At 38.4% G+C, this 27,719-nt stretch overlaps 1 protein-coding gene across 1 annotated transcript in view; it reads right to left on the bottom strand.

Moving 5' to 3' along the window:
* The window catches only part of aldh1a2 (aldehyde dehydrogenase 1 family, member A2), a 37,322-nt gene extending 11,152 nt beyond the window's left edge, over positions 1-26,170 (bottom strand). Inside the window, exons 1-7 of the mRNA XM_084717775.1 lie at positions 25,890-26,170; positions 12,723-12,827; positions 11,080-11,220; positions 10,558-10,687; positions 7,524-7,585; positions 5,556-5,684; positions 2,535-2,648 (exon numbers count right to left, since the gene is read on the bottom strand). Coding sequence (XP_084573901.1) covers positions 2,535-2,648; positions 5,556-5,684; positions 7,524-7,585; positions 10,558-10,687; positions 11,080-11,220; positions 12,723-12,827; positions 25,890-26,006 — 798 coding nt within the window. The 5' untranslated portion in view covers positions 26,007-26,170. The remainder of the gene's footprint in view (positions 1-2,534; positions 2,649-5,555; positions 5,685-7,523; positions 7,586-10,557; positions 10,688-11,079; positions 11,221-12,722; positions 12,828-25,889) is intronic.
* Positions 26,171-27,719: the final 1,549 nt, after the last annotated feature.

The following is a 27,719-nucleotide window of genomic DNA, read 5'->3' as shown; positions in this document are numbered from 1 at the left end:
GAGCTGAATGCTAACATCTGCATACTAACACACTTGCAATGGCAGTGCTAACATGCTAATGTTTAAGAAGCTGCTTAGAATCTCGCAAGTTTTTCAAGGCCTTTTCACATGGCTGCATGGTAACTTGCCACCTCCAGTCAATGCGGTGGTTTCGATCACAGTGGGAGGTGTAAGAAATAGCAGACATCACGTGTCGGAAAGAGGCAAACATGAAGGAGCTGGAGCAACACAGCGCTATTCATATACAAAGGACAAAACAATACATTCTACTTGATCATTGTGGAACCAATGATTGAAACTGTTTTTTGGAAGAATTATTTATGCGATGACGCCATTTTGTTTTTCCCTAACTTAACTGTACACATGTTCATACAAAGATATTTGCAAGGAATTATATGTGTTGTGGACTTTTGGGTTGGTTGTACCAATGCTATGACAAAACAAAACACCTGTCAGTTATCATAGCCTCAGACCACAGCGACCACGGCCACTTTTTAAGAATGCATTACTGTTCAGAGGAATGCTCTTGCAGGTAGGTGGTTGTCAGGGTGGCAACCCTGCAGCAGATTGAAAGGGTCTTAACGAAAGTTGGTGAATTAGAGAAATTAAAAATTTGGCCATATGTTAAATAAAAAGTCAAAGACCATAAAAGTTATGACAGTTCATTCTGAAGTGTGCGTGACTGTCGGTAATGTGAATGGAAATCCATCTAATAGTCAAAACATCTGAATAAAAAACAAAAATATGAACTTCATGTTGGTGCTAAGGGAAAAGTTAGTGGATCACCAAAGTCTTATTATTATTATCTGGGGATCATGATAGTTATTAAGACATTTTGCTTTAGACAAAAATGGTAGAGTAACAGACTGACCAGATTCTGTCTCAGAACCATGCTTCTAGCATGTCTAAAAATCTTCTTCATTCACATTTATTAGTTTATGAATTACTTAAATTATCACCCCGACACTTGACATGTTTTCTTCTTCAAATTATATTCATGCACTAAACAGATGGAAATATTGGAAAACAAACAGTGTCATTAAAGAACACTGCTTCCTCAGTCTGATGTTTGCATATATCTCTCATCAAACTGTCTAATTTTGCTTTGTTTGGCTATGATGTCTATACCTGTGTGGGCTTATCGGAGGTTGTTAAAAACACATATACACAGTGTTTCTCCAACACACCACCAGAGTCAAAACAGACATCTCCAGAAACCACAAGTCTAATCCGAACATTACATAAACCTGGCTCATGTACTACAGATACATGTGAAATACAGGCTGGTCCCATCAAAACATAAATTTTATGTTAGGTTGGCTGTAAATGGTTTTAGCAGAGGGCTTAGTTTGCAGTTAGAAATAACAGATGTTTATAAATGAACTGCAGAGAAGGAATCTGCTGTCACTCTGGATGTTCCCTCCAGCCCGGGGAATGCGTTCAGACCGCAACACCTCAGAGCGCTCATCACCTAACATGGTATGTCCCGATGATTTAGCTTTCCATTAACTGTTCCACTGTTCTGCAACACTACAAGGGTTTGTCCTGCGTGTATCCTGATGGTACACTCTTAGAAATAAAGGTGCTAAGAAGAACCATGAAGGGTTCTTTAGCTTGTTAACATAGGAGAACCCTTTTTGGTTTCTATTAGAAGCTTTTAAAAGGGTTCCACCTTTCCAGAGAGTTCTACCAAGAACCAACATAAAGGGTTACATCTGGAACTATCTGTGAAAGGTTTCACCCACAACCCCTGAGAAGGGTTCTACAGAGAACCCTTCTATGGTGTATTGGTTAAACTCAAAACCCTTTCTGGGAGTTCTATTCAGAACCTTTCTATTTAAGGGTGCCAAAAAACTTGAACACGCTCGTGGGGCTCTACCGGGAACATTTTTCTATTCCAAAGATTTATCTAGAATCCACCAAGGTGGGTTCTCCTGAAAACCTTTTTTTATCCCAAGTGCATAGTCTGGGTTCTATTGAGATCCTCTCTATATTTGGATGGTTTTATCCAGAAGCCACCCAGACGGTTCTACTGAGAACCCTTTTATATTATGGTACAAACATCCCTTGATAAAAGAGTTTCATCAATTTTGAAGCGAATCTTTGAAAGAACCTTTAACAAACCCTTTCTTCAAAAAAGGGTTCTTCAGAGGCAAATGGCTCCAGGTGCAACCTCTGTCCCTCAGGAAGAACACGTTCGTAACCTTATTTTGGAGAGAGCATTTTAATAGAGCAGAGACTACAGAAGAGAAACAGAAGAGAGGGAGTGTGTTTGTACTCTTGACAGTGTAAATATGTGCGTGTGTGTGAGATAAAATCAGACCCCCCTGTCAGGAGAAGTAATGACAGGGCATGCAGCAGCAGCAGCAGCTTAAGTAAGATGTTTGTCATTTAGACTTCAATACAGGCACACAACGTCCCCTCATTACCCATCTAGCTCTTATGCTCTGCACATGTTGGTCACAGTGTCACTTGCTGTCAAAAGCGAGCATTAAGCAGCTGGTGATCTGAGCCACTCTATTAGAGAAAAGTACCTCGGTTGATCCTGTGAAAGCCACTTTGTCTATGCCCATGTGCGAAGCAATCGCAGCTCCTGCCGTTGGCCCGAATCCTGGCAAAATATTGATGACTCCCGGTGGAAACCCAGCCTGTCAAAACAATATGAGAGGAAACAAGCTTTAGCGGAGATGACAGCAGAGCCAAGCAAAACCACAGGCGGTGTGGGGGAATCCGGACCCAACCCAACCTCCCTACCAGCAGAGAACGGAGAGAACATCAAAAAGGAGAAGGCAACAGACAGATAGTCTCCAAAAAGAGGCGAGGCCAGGGAGGGCAGGGGGAAGACAGGGAGGATGTGGACACTGAGATTTGTACAGTGTGATTAGGTTTCTGTACATGAACATGTGATGCTGCATTGTTCCTGTCCTCTTTAACTTACTCATGTGTTTACCCCTACTGTACACAACTGCACTCACTAACTGTGTTGCTACCAAACAATGGACTGCTGCACAGATACCACACTTTGGATTTGAATGACCTATACACTTGAATTATTCATACTTTATGTTTGACCTTAGCTGCACTGTATGCGAAGCTCTGTTAGTTTTGTCCCTGGCTTTGTGCTCTTTTCTGATATCTTTAAACTGATACTTCCTATTGAGTTTCAACTTGCTGATTCCAATTTTTTCATTCAGTTTAAAGATGCAAAGTCACAAACTAAGAAGCTTGATCACTTTTTTCCAAGCTAAGCTATCATAACTGTTTAAATGCGCCTCGGTATGTACGTAATTAAAGGGCAGGCCCATTTGTTGTTTTCTGGGATTTTTATATTATTTCATATTCTGTAGCTTCCTAGCTGTGTTCCTTGAAATTCAAATTTGAGTCAAAGCAAATATGTTCTGCCATCAAAATGCTATTTTCCCAGGGCCATCTAAAAACGTTTTCCCCCATGACCTGACGTAGGTTTCTGCTTGATGATGCTAATATATAAACCCCCCAGGTTGAGCGAGGAGAGGGAGGGCATCAGTGCTCTTCCCCTGGTCACTGCTTTCTACTAATAGCTGAGTGGAATTTTTTGTTTGACCTTTAAGTGAAGACGTCACTGTTTATACCCTCGCTACACTCAGCAGCACTAAAGCCTTGATTCCACTGGGCATGTCGTGTTGGTGACACACTTTTGATCCGTCCTCCATGTGGCTTCATGTACCCACTACGAACATTTCAGAAGCAAAGCCTTTTACTCACATGAGTTTGTTGACTTGCTCAGATGTGATTGATTTTCGTCCTTCTATCATGGACACATAGGTTAAGTAGTTTATTTTTTGTCCTTTTTTTGATCACAAGTCCACATATGATCTTTTATTTTGAAAACTGACTGGAGGGTTGGCAGTGTGATCTCCACTTGCTGCTGTCAACATGTCAAGGTATCCTTGAGCTTAGCCAGTAGGGATGCACAAGCCTTAATTAATTGCAAGTCCCAAGCACAGATAAATGTAAATGTAAATCTATACCAAATCAAATATACAGATCATAAAATGAGATTCCCATGCCAGGTTGGGCAGGACTGGACTGACAGATCATTCACTGTGGCATTCTCATATTGTGGAACAGATGAAAAAATATTTTGATTTAACAATGGGAGTGCATTTTCAGTTGCTCTGCCAACAGTTTGTTGACATGTTTGTAGCTTTCTCACCAAGTAGGAGACATTGTCGGTGTCCCCATATCTTAAGATGGCTGACGTGAACATTTTTTCCCATTCTGGTGCTTAAGCGATATGATGGGAAAGCAGCATAATAGCTCAGCAGCCAACTATTTGCAACACAAATAACATTATGATTGTTTCTGTGGAATTTGCGTTCTTTAAATAAGCTTGTAACAAGGAAGTATTGGTGCTCTAAGTCGCCAGTGAGAAGCTCCACAACTTAAAGCTACTAAACTCGGTGCATGAAAATGGTGATTCTGTGTTAAAGATTTGTTTTGTAGGTGTACTTGACATCCCTTTTTATCTCAGTCCCTGTGAAAACTGCTCATGGAGAAGTGTGTGGTTTACCCTGAGCATTATTTATTATTATTTACTATTTATATCCAGAATATTGTTTCACTAAAGACATGTTGCTATTGACATTTTAAAGTGGATTTTTTGAATGCTTTAAAGGGATAGTTCACCCAAATATGAAAATTCAGTCATTACCTACTCACCCTCATGTCCACTAAGGGCTGTGTTTATTTTTTTTAGTCCACATTACACTGTGTGTAACATTAACTGGTCCACATTACACTGTGTGTCATTTACAAAGACATGTACACCATGTTTTTAGTCTGAATCTTGACCGTAGATCCTTAACTTGGAGCCACTTTCACATGTGCGTGCACACCGTCTAAACTGTGCATGTGAACGGCATGTTGGGGCTTTAGGAGACTTAGATAATTCCAGACAAGCAGTATGGAGCCATTTTATGTTTTGTTTTGTTTTATATTATGTTGTTTTTTGATGTTTGAACACTGATCACCATTCACTTCCATTGTTTGGGAGATTTTACAACACTGCTTTCCTGTGAAACTCCAGCAGTGTTTTGTGGACTAAAAAACTAAACCCAACCTTCAATCGGCTTGAGGGTGAGTAGATAATGTCTGAATTTTCATTTTTGGGTGAACTATCTCTTTAAGGACAACAGTCGAACTTCTGTTGAAGTTCTATTGATTTCATGGCTACATTCTACCATGAGCATGTGATAAAATATGTTTAGTTGTGATTTAGATGAACTGACCCTTTAACTTGTTGGCTGCTGTAAACTAAGGGTGGAAGTGAGGATTACAGACTCTGAAAAGATGCACCAGATAGACAAGTGACACTCTTTTAAACATCTGCTTTTTGTCGCCTCATGGTTACACTAACATTTGTCTATCCAAATAAAGTGTTTGCCAGATTCACAGTGAACACTGTGTTCTTGGCAAACTGGAACCTGTAAGTGATTCTGATTCAGTTATTATTCAGTATTAATTCTGGACTCGTACAAACACAGTGTGGTTGGCATGGTGATTCTGTCAGTTACCTCCTTGACGAGAGCTGCGATGTAAAGGCAGGTGAGTGGCGTCTGTTCAGCGGGTTTGAGGACAACAGTGTTCCCACATGCGAGTGCTGGACCCAGCTTCCATGCTGTCATCATCAGAGGGAAGTTCCACTGTGCATGACACACACACACACACACACACACACACACACACACACACACACACACACACACACACACGCCGGAAAAAGACATCATGCATCTGACTGACACACTGGGTGGTCACAAGTCAAGCTCAATAACTCATCGCTCTTAAGTCACTTACTCTCATTTTCACTCTGTCTAAACAAAGTCAAGTGAGAAAATGTTCTCGGCACTTGTACAGTATTTTCTCTTCCCACAGTATTCTGAGAAAGCCGGGAAATTGCAACACATGTGCAATAAACCCATATCACTGTACTACACACAGCCCTGTGTTATTTCTGCTTTGCACAGGAGCCCATGGGGCTGAACGCAGAACCACACGCTTTCTGCACTCTTGCACAATCAACAGTGTCTCTTTCTCCTTGATCTTTTCCTCCTTTCTCACCAGTCTTCTGTGTTAAATCCCTTAGCTGACTGCCTTTCATTTCTCGCTCTCGATTACTCAAGCTCACTGGCACCGTTATTTTTGGGGCTTACCAGCAGGCCTTATCCGAATAAACAGTGACTGTCAGGGAATTACTGGAAAATGCAGAATGTGATTCAACAAACAGGCCAGAGTAACAGTCACCCAGGGTTGGGACAGTTACTTTAAAAATGTATTCTGATACAGTTACCTGCTTATAAAAAATAGTCAGTAAGCTAACCCATGTATTACCATGTTAAAGTAATGTAACTTGATTACTTTTGAATTTCACTTTTGGATTACTACAATACCAAATGTGGTGAAATAGTTTAGCTTAATGTAATATTTTATGTTTGTTGTAGGTTTATTAATTGTTTGTCCAGATATTCCTTTCTGTATTATATGTGAATGCACATTTAGATTAATAACGGTAATTATGCGCATTTGAATGTACTTTGTTAAGTAACATTATGTTTCATATTACAACTTCAAGTAAGCTGACACGGTCTTACACCAGTCTGGTGCTTGTGTTTCCAGTTCAGTCCCAAAAGGTTAGCTAACTAACAGGATTTCTGTGTATCTAACGTTAGTGGTTGGTCTGTGTAGCTATCCTTAGTAGTTGATGTTTGTAGCTAACATTAATGGTTGGTCTATGCAGCTAACGTTAGCGGTTGGTCTATGCAGCTAATGTTGATCTGTGTAGCTTCTGTGTAGCCAGTGTTAGTGGTAGTTCTGTGTTGCTAATGTTAATGGATAGTCTGTGTAGCTAATGGTAATGGTTGTTTTTTGTATCTTATATTAGCGGTCACGCTGTTTATCTAATGTTAGGGATTGGTCTGTGTAGCTAACATTAGTGGTTGTTATATGTAGCTAATATTAGCAGTTGATCTGTTTAGCTATTGTTAGAAGTTGTTCTGTGTTGCTAATGTTAACGGTTGTTCAGTGTAGCTAATGTTAGCAGTTGGTCATTGTAGCTAACATCAAAAATTATTCTTTGTAGCTAATTCTAGCGATTGGTCTGTTTATCTAATGTTAGTCATTGTTTTTTGTGGCATTTGGTCTGTGTAGCTAATGTTAGTAATTAGCTGTAAACAAGTGGTGTTGTGAGACTCGTGTAGTGTTGTAATGTGTGAACACTGTGCATGGTGGTATATTGTTCTTTATGCTAAAATCTATTTTAAAATCGTGATCCTGTTAATAATCCCCATTTTTAATAAATGCGTCTGGAACCTGATTACATCTTTTGTTTTGTACATTAATGTTAGATGTAATCCATTACTCCCAAAGCCTACAACCACCGGAATCTCTTTTAAACTCAGCCAAGTCACTCTTATCTGTTTTTCAAGCTTCTATGTCCATTTGTATTCATCATGCATGTCACTTGTAGGAACTTTAATACTCACAGGGATAATTTGTCCACAAACTCCAATGGGCTCATATCTGGTAAATGTCAGATATTCTCCATCTGTGAAGGGACACACACACACACACACACACACACACACACACACACACACACAAAGAGAAAACAGTGTAAGTCGATGAAAAATGTCAACATCTGATACCAGCAATGTTGTTGACTCAACATGTTAATTTGTAAATGAACCCACACGCAACATTCCTGCTTACTTTTACCCTGGTGAGAGATTACATTTCGTTTGGAGCCTCCTACAGCACAGGCATGTGTGTAACTGTTTTAGGTCATGGAGATGGGTGTTATGCTGGAAAGGTTTGCTCATTCTTCTTGCATTACTTAAGTAAAAGGAGGTACTTGCTGAGGGTGTGCCATGCTTGTTCATTCTCCACAAAAACAATTGATATTGAGAAATGTGTGCATGAATTTGTTTCAACAGTTGTCAGCTGATGAAACATTGCTCATGTTGCATTTGGACAAGGATGATCAATCGTAGATGACAAGCCAGATAATAATGTTCAGTGGGATAGAGTGAAAATACAATAATGGACACAAAACTATAGAAAAGATTCTTGTATGTCCTTTTTCCAAGTGGGTGTTGGGTCTTTCAGAAATGTTTTTGTTTGGAGAATAAAAAACTATAAACCTATTAGACATGAGATTTTCATGAAGAACTCAAGTATCTGCAAGGTTTGTTTGAAAGTATGACTTATATTTCAATTTGGAACAAGCAATGTAAACTATACCACAGTGTGTAGCCAATGGTGCTCCACACAGTGACACTCCCCATTCATTTCACCCTGTCTGTGATACAACTCTAACACAATAAGCTCTGCACAACATACAAGTCAGATAGATGCTGAGGGGTTTCTGTCCTGCATCTCATCCTGACAGGTGAATAAACAGGGTTACTGACAGCCTTGCATCATACAGGCTGCAGGAATACCCTTGTTTATTCTCTCTGACAGTCTACCAGAGCAATAAAGCTTAAAGCAAAGCCCTGGGAAAATGCTCACCGTGGTTGGTTTGGCAGCAGCTTACAAGAGAAGCTTTGAGAGGGACAATACAGTGGTATCAGGAGGTTTCTCATGTCCTCTCTCTTATTCTACTTCCTCTTTGTGCTTCCTGTTGAAACAGACAGCCAATTTTCCCCTCTTCCACCCCCAAATTCAATTGCCTCAGAGGGGCGACACTGGTGGCAGGCTCCCCAGGACAATAAATGTTAGTGTTTGATTTGATACCTTACTTTGCTGAGTGTAGACCTCCTTTTCTATGAAATCTTTTGTTTTCATTCCACTATATACATACACCTAACCTCTCATGGACAATATGAGCCATGTGTGCCAGATGAAATTACAATACATAATCTAAAAAGAGCTGCTCCACAGTGCATTTTTGCATCTTTCAGCTTGTTGTTTTGTCAGCTGTTTTCAGAAAAAAAACCCTCAAAGTTACAAACTAGCTAGTGAACACATTGGACCATCTAGCTGCAAAAGAGAAAGATGTTTCCCTCAGTAGTTAAAATGAGAGTTAACATTGAACTCAGGTGGCCAGAAACAGCGCACCAAATAACTAACTAATGTTGCTCTATAACAGCTGGATGCGTTAATAGCAAGACTTTGCTAACAAATTCATCTTCTCAAAAGTTGATGATACTTCAGTGTTGTCTACGGCTCAATTGTCAGCATGATAGTGTGTGACTTCTGTGCAAGATCCTGTCATGAAACTTTACAGGCTAATTTAAAGATAGTTACTACTTTGTTTGTTGCCTAATGATTTTTAATTTGACAGGCAAAGACATTGTCCAGACTGCCAGCCCACAGTTGTTTTCAGGCGTATCTAGATTAATTTTAGAAAGGAAGCGATAAAACAGAAATTTTTGCAACTTAGACCTCAGCCATATTTGGAGGTGGTTTGAAATGAAATTCCAATCTGATTTTGCCAGATGTGTCTTGCCAGATGTCCAGCTACTCTGGCTGCTCAAATTGGATTCCCAAGCGTCTCACAATGCAACACAATGACAATGTCAAATCCAGAGTGACCTAAGTGCATCACAGCAGCTGTTCAGAATCCATGGTTATATCTAGATGGGAACCCTGGACCCGCCAGATCTTGTGAGTAATCATTTTAACCCTAACCACAAGTTAGTAAGACCACAGTGTCATCACATCTTAAAACATAATTAGTTTGTACAATGAATGCATAAATCTTGCAAGAGTTCTGCAAATAAAGGGTTCCCTTCTATACGCAATCAGAATTCATGCTGCTACTGGTAGATCGGTATGGAGGAGTCTGTCTGTTCTGCACCATGACTTGATAATGTGATTGTTTGGAGGATGAGATGATGGATCTTCATTTCTGATGTTTCCATGTTGGAAAGCTGCATTACTAGTATATGAAGTTACTGATGCCTGTTGTTACCACTGCAACCCATGCAGGTAGGTTGGTGACGTCCGGAAACACAAAGCCAATGAGAATATTTGTAAACAACAGTGTGGACAGTCTGTCTTAAAGATCTGATTTGAGGAACAAATCTTATTTTCTTGCGGCTGAATAAAAAGCTGTGTTTTGCAGAGAAAAGGAAGCAACGGTCCAGTAGAGAGAGGCACTCCGCACAGAATACACACACACACTCCCAGAGACAAGGGACAAGAGACAAGTGTAGAAATTGGGCTAAGGACTGTGGAATAAAAATGACTTTCACACACCAAGGTACATACTATTATTATACTGTTGTACTATCAGTCAAACAGCTCTTCTCTCACCACGTCTGAACTGTACAGAACTACAGTTTTCAGTACTTTCTGAAGACACAGTTCAGTTGATACTCTAAATATTTTGGTTCGCTGCCCAGCTCCAATAAAAATGAGGCAGGGATTTCACCTGAACAGCACTATGTTCGTCTCTAAAAAGTCCCCAGAGACAAACATGATCCTAAAAATCCAGTGTTTTACCTCAAATCTCTGACTACTTCCTGTCCATTTCAGTTAAACTGTGCTGCAGTACTAAGAGAAGGATTTTACCCATTGGAATGGAAGTGCCGTGGATCTTGTCTGCATATCCAGCAAAGTATCTCAGTGTCTTTATGGTTCCTTGGAGGTCCACAAACAGGGTGGGCAGGAAAGGCTTCCCACTGTTCAGTGACTCAATAGTCTGAAGAGAGACAGGGGAGACGTTGGAGAAATATGTGATATAACCTTATGATCCTCACATAATTCCATACTGTTCCAGCCTTTACACTCTCCCGGGGGTGAAATGTGACACTAAGATAACACTAAACTACAAATACAGCCCCTAAGTTACAGTTATATGCTCTCTTTAAGGCAAAGCATATTTATTTGTATTTCTAAAACACAGAGGTAACCCAAAGTGCTTTGCAGGAGGCACAAAGGGGCATTAAAACCAGGAAATTAAACATATTAAACATGTCAATAAGATAAAATGAAATGTGGAGTAATATGTGAGTAACAGGACTTTTGTTATTGCACATATGCACGTTGTGTCAGTAACTGATTAAGAAAAATGTGAATATCGGGTTAACTTACAGCTAGATAGACACTGTCTCTCTCCACCAGGTCAGCCAGTTTGGACAGCAGACGACCCCTCTCTGAGGCGTCCATCCTTCTCCATACGGAGCCCAGAGAAAAAGCGAGACGAGCTGCCTGTACAGCTTTATCAACATCAGCCTGTGAGACAAGAAGGAAATATACTGATTATACAACCCAATCCAGTAAACTGATGTATTTTAACGTTCCCTCAGACTGATGAAATCAGACTTTTCATATCTGAATATTTTCTGCAATTCTGTTTTTTCTCAACATTGAGGAAAAGTTATGGAAGGAAGGGCCAGAACAAGTGCAAACAGTTCACACAACTGAATTTTCATTGTCAAACTACCCAGAGGTAGAAAGTAACTAAGTAGATTTACCCCTTTGTGTAGTACAATTTACAATACTCTCTACTTCCACTTCACTACATTTCAATAGGAAATATTATACTTTTTACTCATATTCATTTGTTAATAGTTTAAGTAACAAGTTACTGCATAATGAGTACTTTTGCTTCTTATACTTTAAAAGGGTAGTTTTGACTATTTGAAGTGGGGTTGTATGAGGTACTTATCCATATTCAGCGTATTACATATAGTTGCTGTTGGTCGCCACCCCCTTCATTTGGATAAGCAGCAGGAGCACCAGCACTGAAGTTAAGTAATGTACTGCTGTGGACAGGGTCAGCATTAAAAGGTATTTGATCAGTATAAAATGTAAGCTGTCTTTAGAACATTTTCATCACTTTACCTTACTTTCACACAGCCAGTTCCAGTGGGAAACTGCCGTTATATATCGCTTTCTCCAGAGCCACCAGACAAAAAAACCCCAGAAATTTTATGTTGCAGGAGATTAGAAGAAGTGGACTACCGCTGCCTTGATCCGTTAGTTAGTTTGTGTTGTTCTGAGACTTCAGTATTTTAAAGTGTTAGTTCAGATTCACCAAAGGTTAACAATAACAAAAAGAAACTAACCGATCCAGGCAGCGGTAGATTAGTAACTCTTATCACCTGCAACATAAAATTTATGTTTTTGCAAAAGGAGTCTGGTGGCCTTGAAAAGAGTGATATTTGGTTTATAGAATGGTGCCTGCTGCTTCTCCAAACTGGCAATAATAATAATAATAATAATAAGAAGAAGAAGAAGAAGAAGAAGAAGAAGAATATTGTCATGAGAAGAAGAAGAAAAATAATAAGAAATGTTATTTGTCTAGCAACTTCTCCAGCAAAATCTACCAACCTACTTTAAGATCTACCAGAAAAAAATTTCTCTTCTACTAGAAAGAAAATAGTTCCTACATGAAACTGCTCACAACAAAGTTTGTGGATTATCTTGAGAAACAAGATGATCTTTAGAAAGAGACACTGATTTTGAAGTTTTTCAAATGGGGGTGTCTCTTTAAGTCTGCCTTTTTAACCTACTGTAGGTAATACACGGACTAGGGATAAGTACTTTATACAACTCCACTTCAAAAAATCCAAACTATGCCTTTTAGCGCATTTTGTTGCCAATACTTCTACTTATCTTGAATGCAGGACTTTGATGGTAGTAAGTAAATGATTCTTCCTTCAAAGTATTAGGAGTAAGGTAACCCTGTTTTCAACTGAAAAGACAGATGGAAGATGCCGTAAAGTATTTACCTTATCTGCCTCCTGGACCTCACAGATCTGCTCTCCAGTAGCCGGGTTGTATGCAGGGAAGACCTTCCCACTAACAGAGTCCTGCCATTCATTGTTGATGAAAATCTGCATGGAAAAAAATCTGATTTTAATACTTAAGCAAAAAGATGCAATGCATTGGTGTCATGAACATTAAGTTATGCTTTAGTTTCTTTGCATGAATTAAACTTAATTCAAACTGACTTCATCTGCAGCCGAGCTGAGTTTGAGTGGGAGATGATGACAACCTTTTTTTTTTTTTTTTTTTTTTAAATATTTACATTATGTTAAGCAGTCATTTCATTACACCATGTTGGCTGCAGTGATGTGCTTGTAGATGAGGCTGTGAAAGGCTTACAGCTCTCATGCAGACTCTTGTGTAAGGGATATGGGAGAATCTCTGGAAATCTGGACAGAGATTCCTGCCTGTCCAGCATTGCTCTCTGGGGAGTGCTCCACCATCCAGACAAAGGGGTGGGTTTGAAGGGGGGGGGGCAGATAAATCCCTATCAGACACCAGACCCCCACCCACCTACCCTCAAACACACAGACACACGTTTCACAACATCACTGCTCGTTTACGAGATCATAAAACACGTGCCGCGCTTGGTTTCTGTGATGCGTTAAAGGGAGTCTTCCGTTAAACAACCGCCTGGGAACCTGGACACATTCAACATCTATTAAGACCAAAAGAGACAAGAACAAGAAGAATAAATGTTTATATAGTCACAAAGCTGAGAATTATGTCACTGAAGTACAAGCTTCATAAGCTGATGAAAAGTGGAACAAAATGTGAGGTGTGATTTGAAATTACACACGTTAAAGAAAAAGAAAAGCTCCTTCCTCGCTGACATGTTTAGATCCATTAGTCTGACTACTCACACACTGTTTTTAATGGCTGTCAGTCTGCCTGATAGATAGAGTGCAGGGAGAACATCTGCTGGCACAAATCTATCTTTGTGTATACATATGCTCTTACCGGCCTCCTACTTTAGAGTAGTTCAGATGCACCGAGAGCAAACCTGAGAGCAGGGTTCAAGTGTCCCACTGGCTTGAGCCTCCCTAAACTCTCCACCATGTTTACCTCCATAAACGCTGGCCTGTAAGTACTATTTAATTGGCTGTAAACTGTTAGCCGTGTTTACTTTAAAGTTGGTATAAAATGCCAGGGAGTCTGAAAACTGTTGGAGCAAACACATCACTCTGCTGTCTCCCTCCTCCTCCTCCTCCTCCTCTTCATTCCCACGGTTCACAGGCTCATAATGTGGACGCTGCGTATGAATAACTCACATGCAGGCGTTTAAGGTGTTCGGTATCTGTGTGTACCACCCTGCAAGAGCCATACGTTACACACTCATTCCTCTATATAGTTCTTTTGTGCCCACACTGTACCCCACACACCTTAACACACACACAAAAACACAGGCTGGGTTCCAGTTAAATCAGGTTTAATTTAGGATTATGTTGTGACAAACTTTAAAACTAGCGTAAAAAAACATTTAAATTTAAACCTCTTAAACTCCAATTTAAAATGTCCCAAGTTTTAACTTTAAACTTACACTTCAGGAGGTTTAACCTCTTTTTTGAGACCAACTGAGCAAAATAGTCCAGGTCCTTGGAGAAAGCTTTATGTTGTGTCTATTCTTTCTTTCACTCCATCTGATAATTCAGCCCACACGTTTTTCTTAAGGAAGGAGAAATTAGAGTTTCTGTGCTGAGCCATCATGAGTAGGCTAGTTAGGCTAACTAACTTTTTATCTAGCTAACAAACAATGTAACATTTTTTTGTGTTACTTTGTAGCTAGCTAGCAAACAATGGAACTTTTTGTTAAATGTTTAGTTAGCTAAAAAGTAATGTAATGTTTTTTGTTTAGTTTTTTTAATTTTATTTAAATTTTTACCTAGCTGGCAAACGATGTAACATTTAAGGAATACATAGCAGCTGAAAGTTACTGGTCAAACTGAGTTCTGGTGCACAATTAAAAGCTAATCACAGTTAATCCAAGTTTATTGATGTAAAGTGAAAAAATAAATACAGTTTAATCATTGCTTGCTGGCTAGCTAAAAAGTTAAGTAAATGTTATGCTGTTCACTAGCTGGCAAAGTTAGGTAGCCTGTTTTGCATAATGGCTCAAAATGGCTTCTTTGAGAAAAACTTGTTGGCCGAATTATCGACTGGTGAGAAAGAAAGAAAAACACATTATAAAACACAGTTGGGTTAAATCCTTTAACTTTCTTCATGGTATGTGGTTGTTTTGCTCACTCAATCTCAAAAAGGCAGCCATTCTAAAGGGTAAGCCTCTTCAAGTGCAATGTTAATGCTGAATCACAGTTTTTAACTTGGAGTTTAAAGCTTTGGTGCAACAGAATTTAATTTATTCTAGGTATAGAGTAGAAACTGAACCAAGGTTTAAAGAGAGCTTTAAATGTAATCTTAATTTTAAGATAGTTTTAAAGTTTGGTGCAACATAATTTCAAAATAAACCATAATATAATAAGGTTTAAAAGTGAGTCCTTGTTGGAGGATCCCAGACATAGAGATAGACCAGACTGCAGTGGCCTCCCTCCACAGTCTTCTCAGGGGCCACCTTTAATCTGACGCTCATTAAGAGCACTTCATAAAATTGTCAGTAACGATAAGGAGCAGAGGGCCAGCTACAAAAACAGAAAGTCCTGTAGAGCACTGAATTAGTTTTTAAATTTATAGGGGCCACTGAAGTGGGGCGCCTTAAATCAAGAGGAGCCCCCTGACAGCCTCAACAGTCCGAGCAAGAATGCAGACCGTGGGTAGCTTTATGCATGGCGTAACCCCTCTCACAAGACGCTGCTAAAGGAGGACGGATGAAGCAGGAGAACAGTGGAGCAGGCCGCCACCTAAATCACGGCCAGAAAAGGACAACTGTCAGCCGCCGCTTGGCTCGGCCCTCTCTCTGGGCTCGGACTGGTGTTCAACTTTTGTCTCGTTCCATTGAGAGACTTGATTAAGATGACAGGACTGAGGCGTAAATCAACTCTCAAGGTTTCTTAAAATTGCTTTTAGGATCATTTGGACGAGGGGCAAAGAAAAAAAAACATTTTCAAATGACAAATAGTGTTTTTCTTTCCCATTCCCCGCGGGGTCGTTGTTATCACTTCACATGATGGTTTCATGTTTATAAAAATCAATGACCAGCCTACTTAGAGTACTTAGCATTAACCAGTGCTGGAATGTAACTCAAGTACTGTACTTAAGTGCAAATTTGAGGTACTTGTATGAGTATTTCCATTTTATATAATTTTATACCTCTACTTCACTATATCTCTTAAGCAAATATTGAACTTTTACCAGTTACAGAGTTACAGTTTGTCATACACCTCCTTTCTAGTAAAATCTGTGTATCCCCAAATGATTGATTTTGAATATCTGTGATAAACTGAAGGATGATTTGATCCTTTGTGGGTTAAGAGAATTTCCCTATTTCTTAAGCTAAATAAACTATTTAAAAAACCTTCTTGGATTAGTTGGAAAATGCATTGTCACGAAGCTGAAACCAGAGCTGTTTTCCTCATGAAAAGTTGATGTTTTAGAGATATATGGTTCTCACAGAGCAGCAATGCTGCAAACATATGATGATCTTATAAATTATTTTGCATTGCTATAGATTAACTATTCAACAGCCAACATTCAAATGCCACCTACATATAACTGCAGCTGTAATATTCATCCAAAAATATCAAATATGATAGTAAAACACTGACAGGGACCATTTTACTGCAGAATAAGTACATTTACTTTTGATAGTTTTACTGCATTTTGCTGATAATACGTACTGTTAGTATCAAAGTAAAAACTTCTGTACTGTATTTAAGTAGAGTTTTCAGGTATCTATATTTATTTTTATGACAACGTTTTGCTTTTACTCCCTACATTTTAACACAGATATCTATTTTCTAGTCTCATTTGAGGGGAATTGTTGATTATATTTATTTTTTAATGAAGAAATATAATGTATTATAATATATTATATATTTTTTTGGTGTATCCACAAGTGACTTTCAAGCTCAGGCTCGGACTTAGTTGTATACAAAAATGCTATCTTTAAAATCATGTGCTCTAGTCACACGTTCCTACCAGACACGCGACATGCATGTTATTTTTATTTTGCATCATTGCATGCTGCCTTCCCAACATCACGACAGATTTCAACCTAAATAGATGGGACGACAACACACTAAAAAAGATGATTCATAGGTGTATCCATCAGTGCATATCGACAGATGTAACAGGATGAAAACGGACAAGAGAGGGAAACTCAACCACACAGAAAAGGTGAGGTTCAGTTAGCTTTATCAAGACACAAACAGTAGAAATGTACTTAAAGTACATTTCAAAGCCTGTATTTTCTCACTTTTACTTGAGTAATGAATCAATACTTCTACTTTTATCTGTACTTATACTTGAGTAAAGAATGTAGGTACTTTTGCCACTTATGTTACCTCTGTCCTCTCAAGTGCAGTTTTGAATGCAGGACTTTTACTTCTTCCACCTTCAGTTAACTTGGTGTTCGAGTGACTGCAAAGATGATGACAACATTTTCTAAATACAAAAAACTTCTGCTCTTGCGACTTTTAAATGATCAATAACTGACAAAAAATCTGTGGTATCTAATGCCTGATGCATAACGAGGATGCCTGACATGGATTTGAGCTAAGCAGTAAGCATATAGGTCAAGACTTTATGCATGGGCCACAGGGCAGCTGCAAAACATTTAGCAACTCTCATGCTCATCTGCAAAAGCTGTCAATCACATCATCTAGAGAGAGAAAGACAGCCTGCACGGCCATGGGGGTAATAAAAAGATGACATATGATGTTCAAAACATGTTTTTAGTACAAATTGATGCCTGTTTGTTGATTTTATTGTATTTTAACTTTCGATGCAGGTGTCTTATTGTCATCCGTTTAAAAAAGAATTGCACACGCCAAATAAAAATCTTTCTTCACCTTGTAAAACACAAGGACGTTAAAATTCTTCATTTTTTCACGTTCACAAAACTTTGCGTGATTTTTTGTGATAATTCATTTTTTAGGAGTGAACTGTAATGGGAAGTAAGAAATGCCAAAATATTTTCTGCAGCCAACAAAACATCTGTTTGGCTCTTTGCTTCTTCTCACAGCTCAGATGCTAACGGCTGAAGGAACATGTACTCAGTTTTTTTTTAAAAGGGGGGAGGGTGAGGAGGGGAGGTGGAGTGGGTTGGTGTGAGGGGGGGTTTAGGGAGGGTGGGGGAGTGAGGGTTTATGTATATGTGTGTGTTTATACACAACACGCCAAGATTCCACAGCCAGACGACGAATCCTACCCGCCCGGGCACCTGCAACCCTCGTCTGCGCAGGAAGTTTCATATCCTCCCCTATCACAGGACCTCTATTTCCTCTCTGGTCCTGGATGGGTTTCAAAAGTCTTATAATTGCTGCTGTTACAAGTGAGTGGAGAGCATGTGAAAGTGGAGACCAGCTGGTGTTTTTTCTCCTGCTCCTCTCCACATGTCTGACACCACGGAGCCTTCATGTTTTTCATTCACACACCCACAGACAATGCCACCCTGCGCTCCCGGGTTTTGGCGAATGCGACCTCGCTGTCACTGGCTGGCAAATGTCTTTGTCTCGTCTGTGTGTGTGGGCAAGTGGTTCAAGTTGCTCAGAAGTTATGTGAGAAACACTAATTTGACATGCAGCTGTAATTACAACAAACAACTTCTTGTTCACTTTTTCAGTTGAATCACTCGTTTGCTGCATTTCTTCCAGTAGTCAGAGACCACAGAAGACTGTGCACATCACTGCAGCAGCAGACAGTTTAGATTAAAGGCATTTTCAGGCTTGTATGACACTATTTTCGTAATACTTTTTTTAAAAAAACGCAAGAGAGTATCAGATTTTGTTTTTCACAGCTGAATGCAACTGCTTGACAAAAATTTCTAGGCAGATTCTCGTCCATTTAATGCATATTTTATACCAATAATTTATCTAATCTGCACACATGAATCCCAAAACTTATGCCTCCAGGTTGTCAAAAGTACCCCAATACCAATACTTTTCAATTCAATGTAACACTGTACAAATAATGTATTGCATTGAAAGAATCAAAGCTATTTATAAAATGATCCAAGTGCTAATTTAAGACCTCAGTTTAGTTCATTCTTTATTGTCAATTGACAAGGTTCAGTTTTCTGTCTCAGCAGCAATGTGTGCAGGTTGTTAATTTAAAAATCTAAAAAACTATATGCCTAGGATTTTTTTCCTTTTTGTTGTGACATCAAAAGGAGTGAAGTATCATTTTTTTTCTTTCTTTTTTTTATAATGGTGTTAAATCAAAGTTCTGGTATTGTGACAAGGAATGCACCCGAATCCAAATACAGTATTTGGAAAAGCACAAATAATGCGATGGAAATAGAAATAGATTATTCTTCTATCTGAAGTTGCTCAATATTATTTGGAAAGAGTCTGCCCAATGATTACCTTGGCACTGGTTTAAAAAAATGGTTAACAGGGAGGTGGTGGCGGGCTTCAGATGGTTCATAAAACTTAATTTAGTAAGAAAATGTAATAGAAATAGATAAATGAAAGTACAGTATGACAATGTATATTACTTATTTCATAATTAATTATATGATGCTTTGTTGGGAAAACAATTTCCCTGCCAATGAATATTAGAATAGAACAGAATATAAAACATTTGTCTGATTTAATGTGACCTCCATTATAAACCACACCCACTTATGGTTTTCTATTCTAATACAGATAAAGCGACAGATAATTTTGTTGGTTGAAAAGAACGGATACAAATCATGATGTTTCTGTGCATATCTTATTGTGATAACACTAGTCTTCATTTCAAAAAAATCTCAGTAGAACAAAATGGCAGTAAACTTGTTATCACCCAACAAAAATATATCATCTTTCAGACTTAATATAAATATTATTCACCACACAAAATATAGCAGAACTCAGTAATCTTGATGAAATGAAGTGATGAAGGGTTGCAGAGAGCAAAAAACAAAGGCATGCGGTTTGATTTTCATGAATCAACATTAAAATTGACCTCTCCTCTCACTGCTTTCCTTTGAACATCTGAGGTTTTGATGGGTTTCCTGTGTACTTAACCATTTTTTCAAATCTTAGGTCAAGGAAATGTTTAAAAAACAGTAGTTTTACTCATGGGATCAGCGGACAAAGAGGAAGTAATTTTTAAAGAAATGTGACACTTTTCGACAGACAAATAAACATGTAGAAAAAGCACTTGTGTTTGTGCTGCTGTGTCCCGTTGCTCGCTGGAGAAAAAAGGCTCTTCCAACAGATTTATGAAGCCGCGTGTTTTTCATAATGACACCGTAAGGATTTACACGTTGCTTGTCAGGAGGGCCTGCAGACTGAAGGTATGGGAAGTTAACAGGGTAACCTCGCTGTCACTACTCTTCCTTAAACAGTGATTAAGAGACAGGGGACATGATGTTGACGTGTCTGCTAAGATGGTAATTTACACTCACTGCACAAGTAGGCATTTCACACCAACGGACATATTAATGGCGGTGCACACTTACCCTGTCACAATCAAAGAGATGTGTTTTAGAGAGTATGTGGCCATGTGTGTGCGAGCAGGGAGATTGTGTAAGCAAAGACTGAGAGAGGAGGGGGAGTTCTCGCTGTGCTCGTTGTGATAAATCATTTAGTTGCACAGTATCCCCTAACTTTGGCTCTGTTTGATCTTGATCGCGGTAAGATGGCGGTTTTGAAGTGAAAAACTCCAGAACTGCAGGTCAGGCTCTGGCGAGGCAGGGCCACTAACCCACACAGTGAGACAGGGCCATAATTTACACCCCGGTGGACAGCACCTAGCATCGGGGAGCCCCAAGCCTCCATCTGTGCTATCTCAATCAGTGACAGATTGATGGAGCCTCTTATTCATCCGAACTGAGCGGATGTCTGAGCACAGACTGATTCACAAACACATGGGTCTGCAGCAGACAGGTTCTGCACAGGTTCCTACGGTGAGAGCGCACTAATGCCACCATGAGCAAAGCAACAAAGAAAATTTATAACTGTTGATTAGATTAAGAGATCTGTAACTCAGTCAATGAACGAGGAGGCCACTGAATCTTATCACTCAACCTGTTCCTTGTTAGAGAATCATGCAGGAATTTAGTGGATCGACTCATGTTTTCTCATTAACTTAATGTAAATGTACAAGCTGTACTTAGTCAAGTTAATTAAACTTAAAAAATGAGCTCATTGAACATGTTTCCTCAAGTACATCTGAATTACTATCAAGTTTACTTGACTAGAAAAGTTTGTTTGTTTTAAATCATTAAAAAATCACCTCAACTTGTCTTTTCCAACTGAGTCAACTTAAAATTTCTATTTATTTTCTAAACACTTCAAAACTTAAAAAAAAAACCTAAGTTCTTCTATCTTGAAGTCTTCTGCCTTGAAATGATGAGTTGAATGAATGTGCTGTACAGAATTCAATCAACTCATTGAATTAAGTTTCTAAAGAAACTACTACATACATTCTGAGATAAAACTCTCCTGTGACCTGAAAACAACTATGATAAAAAAAAAACAAAAAAACAACTTTGTTTCTGTCTTTGATTCACTGTAAGATAAATCATGGCTACATTCTTTGTCTGAAATGAAGACCTGACCTGACCGGAAGAAAATGTTAAAAAAAAATTGATTTGTAATGTTGGTAATGTTTTGTTTGTTTGTTTGTTTGTTTGTTTGTTTGTTTTTTGTTTTTGACAGATTTTCTGTTATTACCCTATTAAGAGAATTAGTTTTCCCTGTATTGAGGATGGGTTTGATTATATAACTTTTCAAGGGAGATGCTGTTGATTGAAGCACTGTTGATTACATGTTATTTTATATGGTACTTAAAAGTAAAATAGAATATTAAAACAAACCAACAAATAAACAAACAAAACAATAAGACCAAACTGGAACTACAAACCACATATTAAATATGCATTTTTTGCATTTACATGCTTATTAATTGGCAAAATTGTGATTATTTGTTAAAGTGAATCGTGTTTTCACACTTTTAAGAGTTTGCAAAAGGCTCAATTATTTCAAAATAAAGGACAAAACAATGAGCTGACCTTTCACTTGCATTCACACACACACACACACACACACACACACACATGCACAAAAAAACATTTTACAGACTGCTCCTTCAAAGTAATGGCAGCAACGTTATTTCCATTCCTGTAAACTTTGTCCCACTAAGTGTCTGGTTTAACAACTCATTATCACTGAACGGTGTAAAAACCACAAAGACCAAAAGTATCACCCACAGAAAAAGAACAGGAAAAGTTTCTCTACTGTTTGCCTTAATTATTCATAAAACAGAGTCTCTCTTCTCCTCTTGTACTACAAGTGGAAAACATCAATAAATACCTATCATGGCACTCTTGTTTATGGCTTCCTTTGTGGTCCTATCAACCTTTAAACTGTTTCTGTCTTGTAACACAGCTGTTGGAGCCTTCTAGTGATAGAAATGTTGGGTTAGGGAATAGGACAGCCTCATGCGTTTAGTTAAAAGAGTGAAAGGGTGTGTAAAAACTACCAGTTCTGTGTATGGGGATATCAAGAGACTAATAACAGCAGTCTAATCTTCGATAAGGATAGCTGTACTGATATAATCAACGTTTCTTTGACGGTGACAAGTTCATGACTCGGTGAAGAGGACAAGGGGCAAACCTTGATTGCAATAACCCTTTTTTATCACATGCTTCCCTGTTATAGAAGCAAACCTCTTAAGTAATGATACTGTATCAGCCGTATCTCTCTTTCCAGGGTCGCTCAGATGTAATCTGTGCCTTGCAAAATGAAGAAAAGTCATGGTGACTTCAGATTTTTATGTAAATTTGATTAATATTGCCTTTACATTGCAGAAAAGTTGAATTTATCTTTAGTAAAAAGAACAATGTCTACGGGGAAATCTGTGCAGCTCCATCCACACACCCTGCAGGCCAGTGAACAGTGTTGCTGGTTGTTTCTCTTGCAGTCAGTGGGGTGGAGAACAGGAACAGGGTGTGAGGAGAGCCCACGCCAGGGGTTCCCATAAATCAGGGCCCTTCTGCCCCCTATGTCCACCAAACCATCAGGGACTGGATGATCCAAATTCCTGGGGGTTAATTCACCAAGTCGCTCCCTAAATTTCCTCCTGTACACATCGTAGTGTCCTCCCCCTTAACAAACTAACACTGCATGGTGAGGGAATGGAAAGCTCACAACATACACAACATGTACGGTCGTCTTTACGGTGCAGCAGCAGCAGCAGCAGTGTGCCCTTTGCACTTAAAACACCGAGGTTTGTGTTAACACAGAGCAGTAATAACACTGACTGAACTTAGAGCATGCTATCATGAATCTGTCCTATAGGAGACGTGTCCTTTCATCTCGCAATCATAAAAACACTTGTTCTGAATCTAAAAGACCAAGTTTGTTCAGTAGCAACAATCCTCAGGCTGATGATGACTGGGGCTGAAAATTAGCTATTTATTTAAACATTGCAGTTTTTTTTTATAATACATGGTACCTGTCAAATACACTTGTAAATACATAAATAAAAATGAGATTGTCAAACGACAGGACCTGATTGTTAGAGGCATAATATGCAACATTATCTTTAAAAAATGCATGGACTCATATGAAATAATCCCTTTTAGTCATCTCTTATGACCCACTACAAATGTGTGGTGGTGTGTGTATCTGCAGAGACTCTGCAGCCCTCTGCCTGTATTTCCTTATTTTCTTACTATTTAGTAGTGCTTGGGATGCTTTACCAACCCAAAACATTGGTATTTGACATCCTGGATACGAGACTCAACAATCAACTATCTTTCTGGTGCGTTTAAGAACAGTTTTGAAAAATCCTACTGATTCTACCTCTAACTAATATCTTAATTTCACTTCAAAGTGTGTCAATGTGTGCCTATATAAATATAAGTATTTAAAAACCTACCAAGACACAATACAAATTGCAGGTACTTGCAGCTGACATTCCTTGAGTATTTCCATTTTATGCCACTTCATACTTCTACTCCACTACATTTTAGAGGAAAATATTGTAGTTTTTACTCCACTATATTTAACTGACAGCTTTAGTTACTTTTTACAAATAAAAACATATAATATATGATATGATGCATTCCTATAATCTACCCGTTAGTATACAAAAAATGTAAAACTGACTGCATGCTATGTGTATGATTCAGTGAAAGGAGCCATTCTACATAATCAGTACTTTTTTGTTTGATACTTTAAGTACATTTAGCTGATACTTCAAAGTAATAGTTGCATATCTTCGGACTACAGTATTTGTACTTTTAATTCTAAGTAAATACTTCATCCACCACTGCATGTGAGAGTTATTTCCAACATGTGTAACTGGGAAATGAGTTAGAATGTGATATATTGATTATTGGTTAAGTTATGCCACAGTATGTTTCATGCTATTTATCTATTATGGCGACAAAATGTTGAAGCCCTTACCAACTGGACTTTCATATAGCATCATCAGTCACCAGATGTTTTAATTCAAATCCCTCTGACAGCAGATTTTTTTTTAACCATATCTGATTTAATTCAGGACTTAAATAAAGTTCTTTGTTTGCCTCCTCTCCTCTCCAGCTCTGTCTGCATCCCTTCTCTCCCACCCACACACTTGTGACTGCAGGGCGATCCAAAAACAGCTCTGATATCACATCTGTTTTTCTGCATTTTAATGATAAACCATTTATCCACTAAACCAACATGCTGACATATAATAATTAGACGACACCTGATTTAAATTACTTCCAATTGCCTGTGTGTAAACTGCTGCGATGTCACTGAAAGTAAAAATACTTTAAGAGCAGGCAGAAAGAATTTGTTTTGTTTACACACAAACTCAGCCTTTGTCACTGATTCCTAATACCACTGTGAGCAATGTAACATTAATTAAATTAACAAGTTTACAACTCACTGAAAACCACAAAAGCACCACTGAAGAGAAATATTATCATCATGATGGAAAAATTAAAATAAAGCGAAGGATTTGGCTCAAATCTAGCAATATTTCAATTTGATACGCATCGCTCTAATTATTTTATCTTTATGCCTTTATTAGGCTACTTTACCTGAAAATTACATTTCATTAATTGGCTTCCCATTCAGTGAGCTGAGAGGATGTTGGCCTGTGTCTTGACTGAGAGTTCACTTCAGGTGCAGTTTAGAATAAAGGAGGTTAAAAAAAAGATCTGGAAAGAATTAAAAGGTTGTAATGCCAAATCATGAGGGATGACAATCGTGTTGTCTTTGAATGTAAAAACACAAATATCTGCCAAAATAGTTTGTTAATCATCCGTCTATGTTTAAACTTATATATGCAGACAGATAAACCCAAGGGTAGTAGGTACACTTTTGAGTAATGTCCTTCCTCTATTTAAATGACCTACTTTGTGATACAGACCTATTTTGGTTGTATAGTTGTTTTATTTTATGTTTGTAATCCACACCACGATGTGTGTAGAGTAAATAAAATCTGAATTTGAAAGTAAATGTAATAATAGTTAAGAATTGTCTGTGTGACTCAGTGTTATGTACATTTTAAGACAGTTTCCTCAGTTTATTCCAAAACAAACTATTAAATTATGACACGCCCTTGTTAATACGTTATTGCGCCTTATAAAGCACTATTAATTTGTGGCATAGACATAACTGGCATCAAATTATATGTGAAATCAATTATCAGCCTTACATAATCCCAGGTTTATGCAATGTAAATATCTATGTTTTTTCTAGCAAAGTGAAAGCAAGAGAATAATAAAATGAATCAAATGTTTTACGTCCATTATCTACTTGTTTAGTGTTAATGTTCCTGTCCGGGGATTATTGATAATTTAATGCAGAGGAACACTGAAAAAAACCTCATCGGGACTTTAACTTCAGGTCTGAAGTGGAAGTTTTGTCCGGAGAAGTCTGTCAGCTGCAGCTCTGTGTGAGCTGAAGCTTCAGCTGCTCTAACACAAAGTTCAGTTCAAGAGAAAGTTTACACGATCACATGTACGAGCACAACAATCTGGCTCTTCTCGCGCAAAGTTAGTTTGGTGCGGTAGAGAAACAGACCTTGGTGTACTTGATCTCCGGGTTGGGCACCGGTGAGGGCATCAGCTGGAGGGATGCCATGAGAGCAGCGGGGTCGCTCTTCACCTCTCCGGGGATCTCGATCTTACTGGAAGTCATCGCGGCCGTGTCTCTCCGTCCACTCGTCTGTCTGTCTGCCTGCTGCTGGCTGCTGCTGCTGCTGCTGCGCCTCTCCGGGGTTTTTTCAGCAGATTTCTGATTAGGACTTTGGGTTCCTTCCTGGGTTTATAGCCAGGTGTCAGCCGCGGTTCATTTTCATTGGGCAAAGAAAAGGGCCGTCCTTTTGAAAATTAAATTCACGCATTTACATAAACGACCTCAGCCATGCGTGTTAAGGAGGAGAAACACATCCACCCCACCCACCACCTCACACACTCCCGGTACTCTCAGTCTTACACTGCTTTCACTCTCAGTTTTCTTCTGTACTTCATAGTTTTACACACAGAGACACACTCATAAAACTTTGATTATCAAAACATGGTGACAATGATTATCAATAGTTTGTAATTGATCTTTATGTTAATACCAGCCACGATTTCTTCTAAATCTCAATGAGTAAGTAAGTTTTAAATGACTTAAGACTTACTTTTAAAAAATATATAATTACACAGAAATGAAGCCTACATATTCTTTCTGACAAAATAATATCACCACAAGATCCATGTAGTAGGCTTGCTTATCTGGACTTAATTAAGGCTGGTTAATCGATTAGTTGTTTCATTTGTAAAATGTCAGAAAACTGTGAAAAATGTTTTCTGTTTAACAACAAATGCCATGTTTTGTCCACAACCCAAAGATTTTCAGTTTACTGTCACAGAGGACAAAAGAAATCACAAAATATTCAAATCTGAGGGACTGAAATCAGTGAATTTGGATATTCTGTCTTTAAAAAGTAATACTAAAACACTTAATTTATCAGTTGTTTGGTCCATAAAATGCCAGAAAATGGTAAAAGAAAAATATCGATCACTGTTTCCCAATACACAGATATTCACTTTATTGTCATAAAGGATGAAAGAAACAAGAAACTTTTCACATTTGAAATGCTCAAATCACACAATTTGGACATTATTTCTTTATCAAAAAAAAACAAAAACTAAACAATTAATTTATTTGCTGTTTGGTCTTAAAAGGTCAGTAAATGATGAAAAATGTCCATCAGTGTTTCCTAAAGCTCAAGAGGACGTCCTCAAATGTCTCATTTTTCACACAAGCTAAAGATATTCAGAAAATATTCAGAAAATGTTCCCATTTAAGAAACTGAAATCAGAGAATTTTGATATTTTTTCTGTAAAAAATGACTCAGATTGATTTAATGATTTAATAGTTGACAACTAACTGATTAATCATTAAAGCTCTTGATAGCACACTGCCTTCTTCAGCAGATACATTTGTTCAGCTGTCATGCAGTTGTAGATATTCAAATTTCCCTTTTTCTGAGCATTTTAAGGACTTCTTGTCCATGTTGGCAAATGATTTAAAGGCGTAATATGCAATATTTTCCTTATGAAACATTGTATGTACAATATACATATAAATATAATCCCTGTCAACCATCGCTCATGACCCAGTGAGTGTGTGGTGGCTGTATCTGCAAACACCCTGTCCTCTACTTGTATTTCCTCATATTCCCATTATTTTGCTGTACTTGGGAGTCTTTACGAGCCCAAAACGTTGATATTTGACTCAGCTATCTTTCTTAACAACAGCTCAGAGAAATCCTACTGATTTTACCTTTAAAAGTCAGTGCTTGTCCTTGGAAACAACCAACTGCTCCACATACAAAGGTGTGTTTAGTCTCTCTTTACTGCA

This window comes from Lutjanus erythropterus, chromosome 1, assembly GCF_056507025.1.
Source record: "Lutjanus erythropterus isolate fLutEry1 chromosome 1, fLutEry1.hap2, whole genome shotgun sequence".
Lineage (NCBI taxonomy): Eukaryota > Metazoa > Chordata > Actinopteri > Lutjaniformes > Lutjanidae > Lutjanus > Lutjanus erythropterus.
The sequence above is the reverse complement of the archived record's forward strand: the minus strand, read 5'-3'. Positions and strand labels throughout refer to the sequence as shown.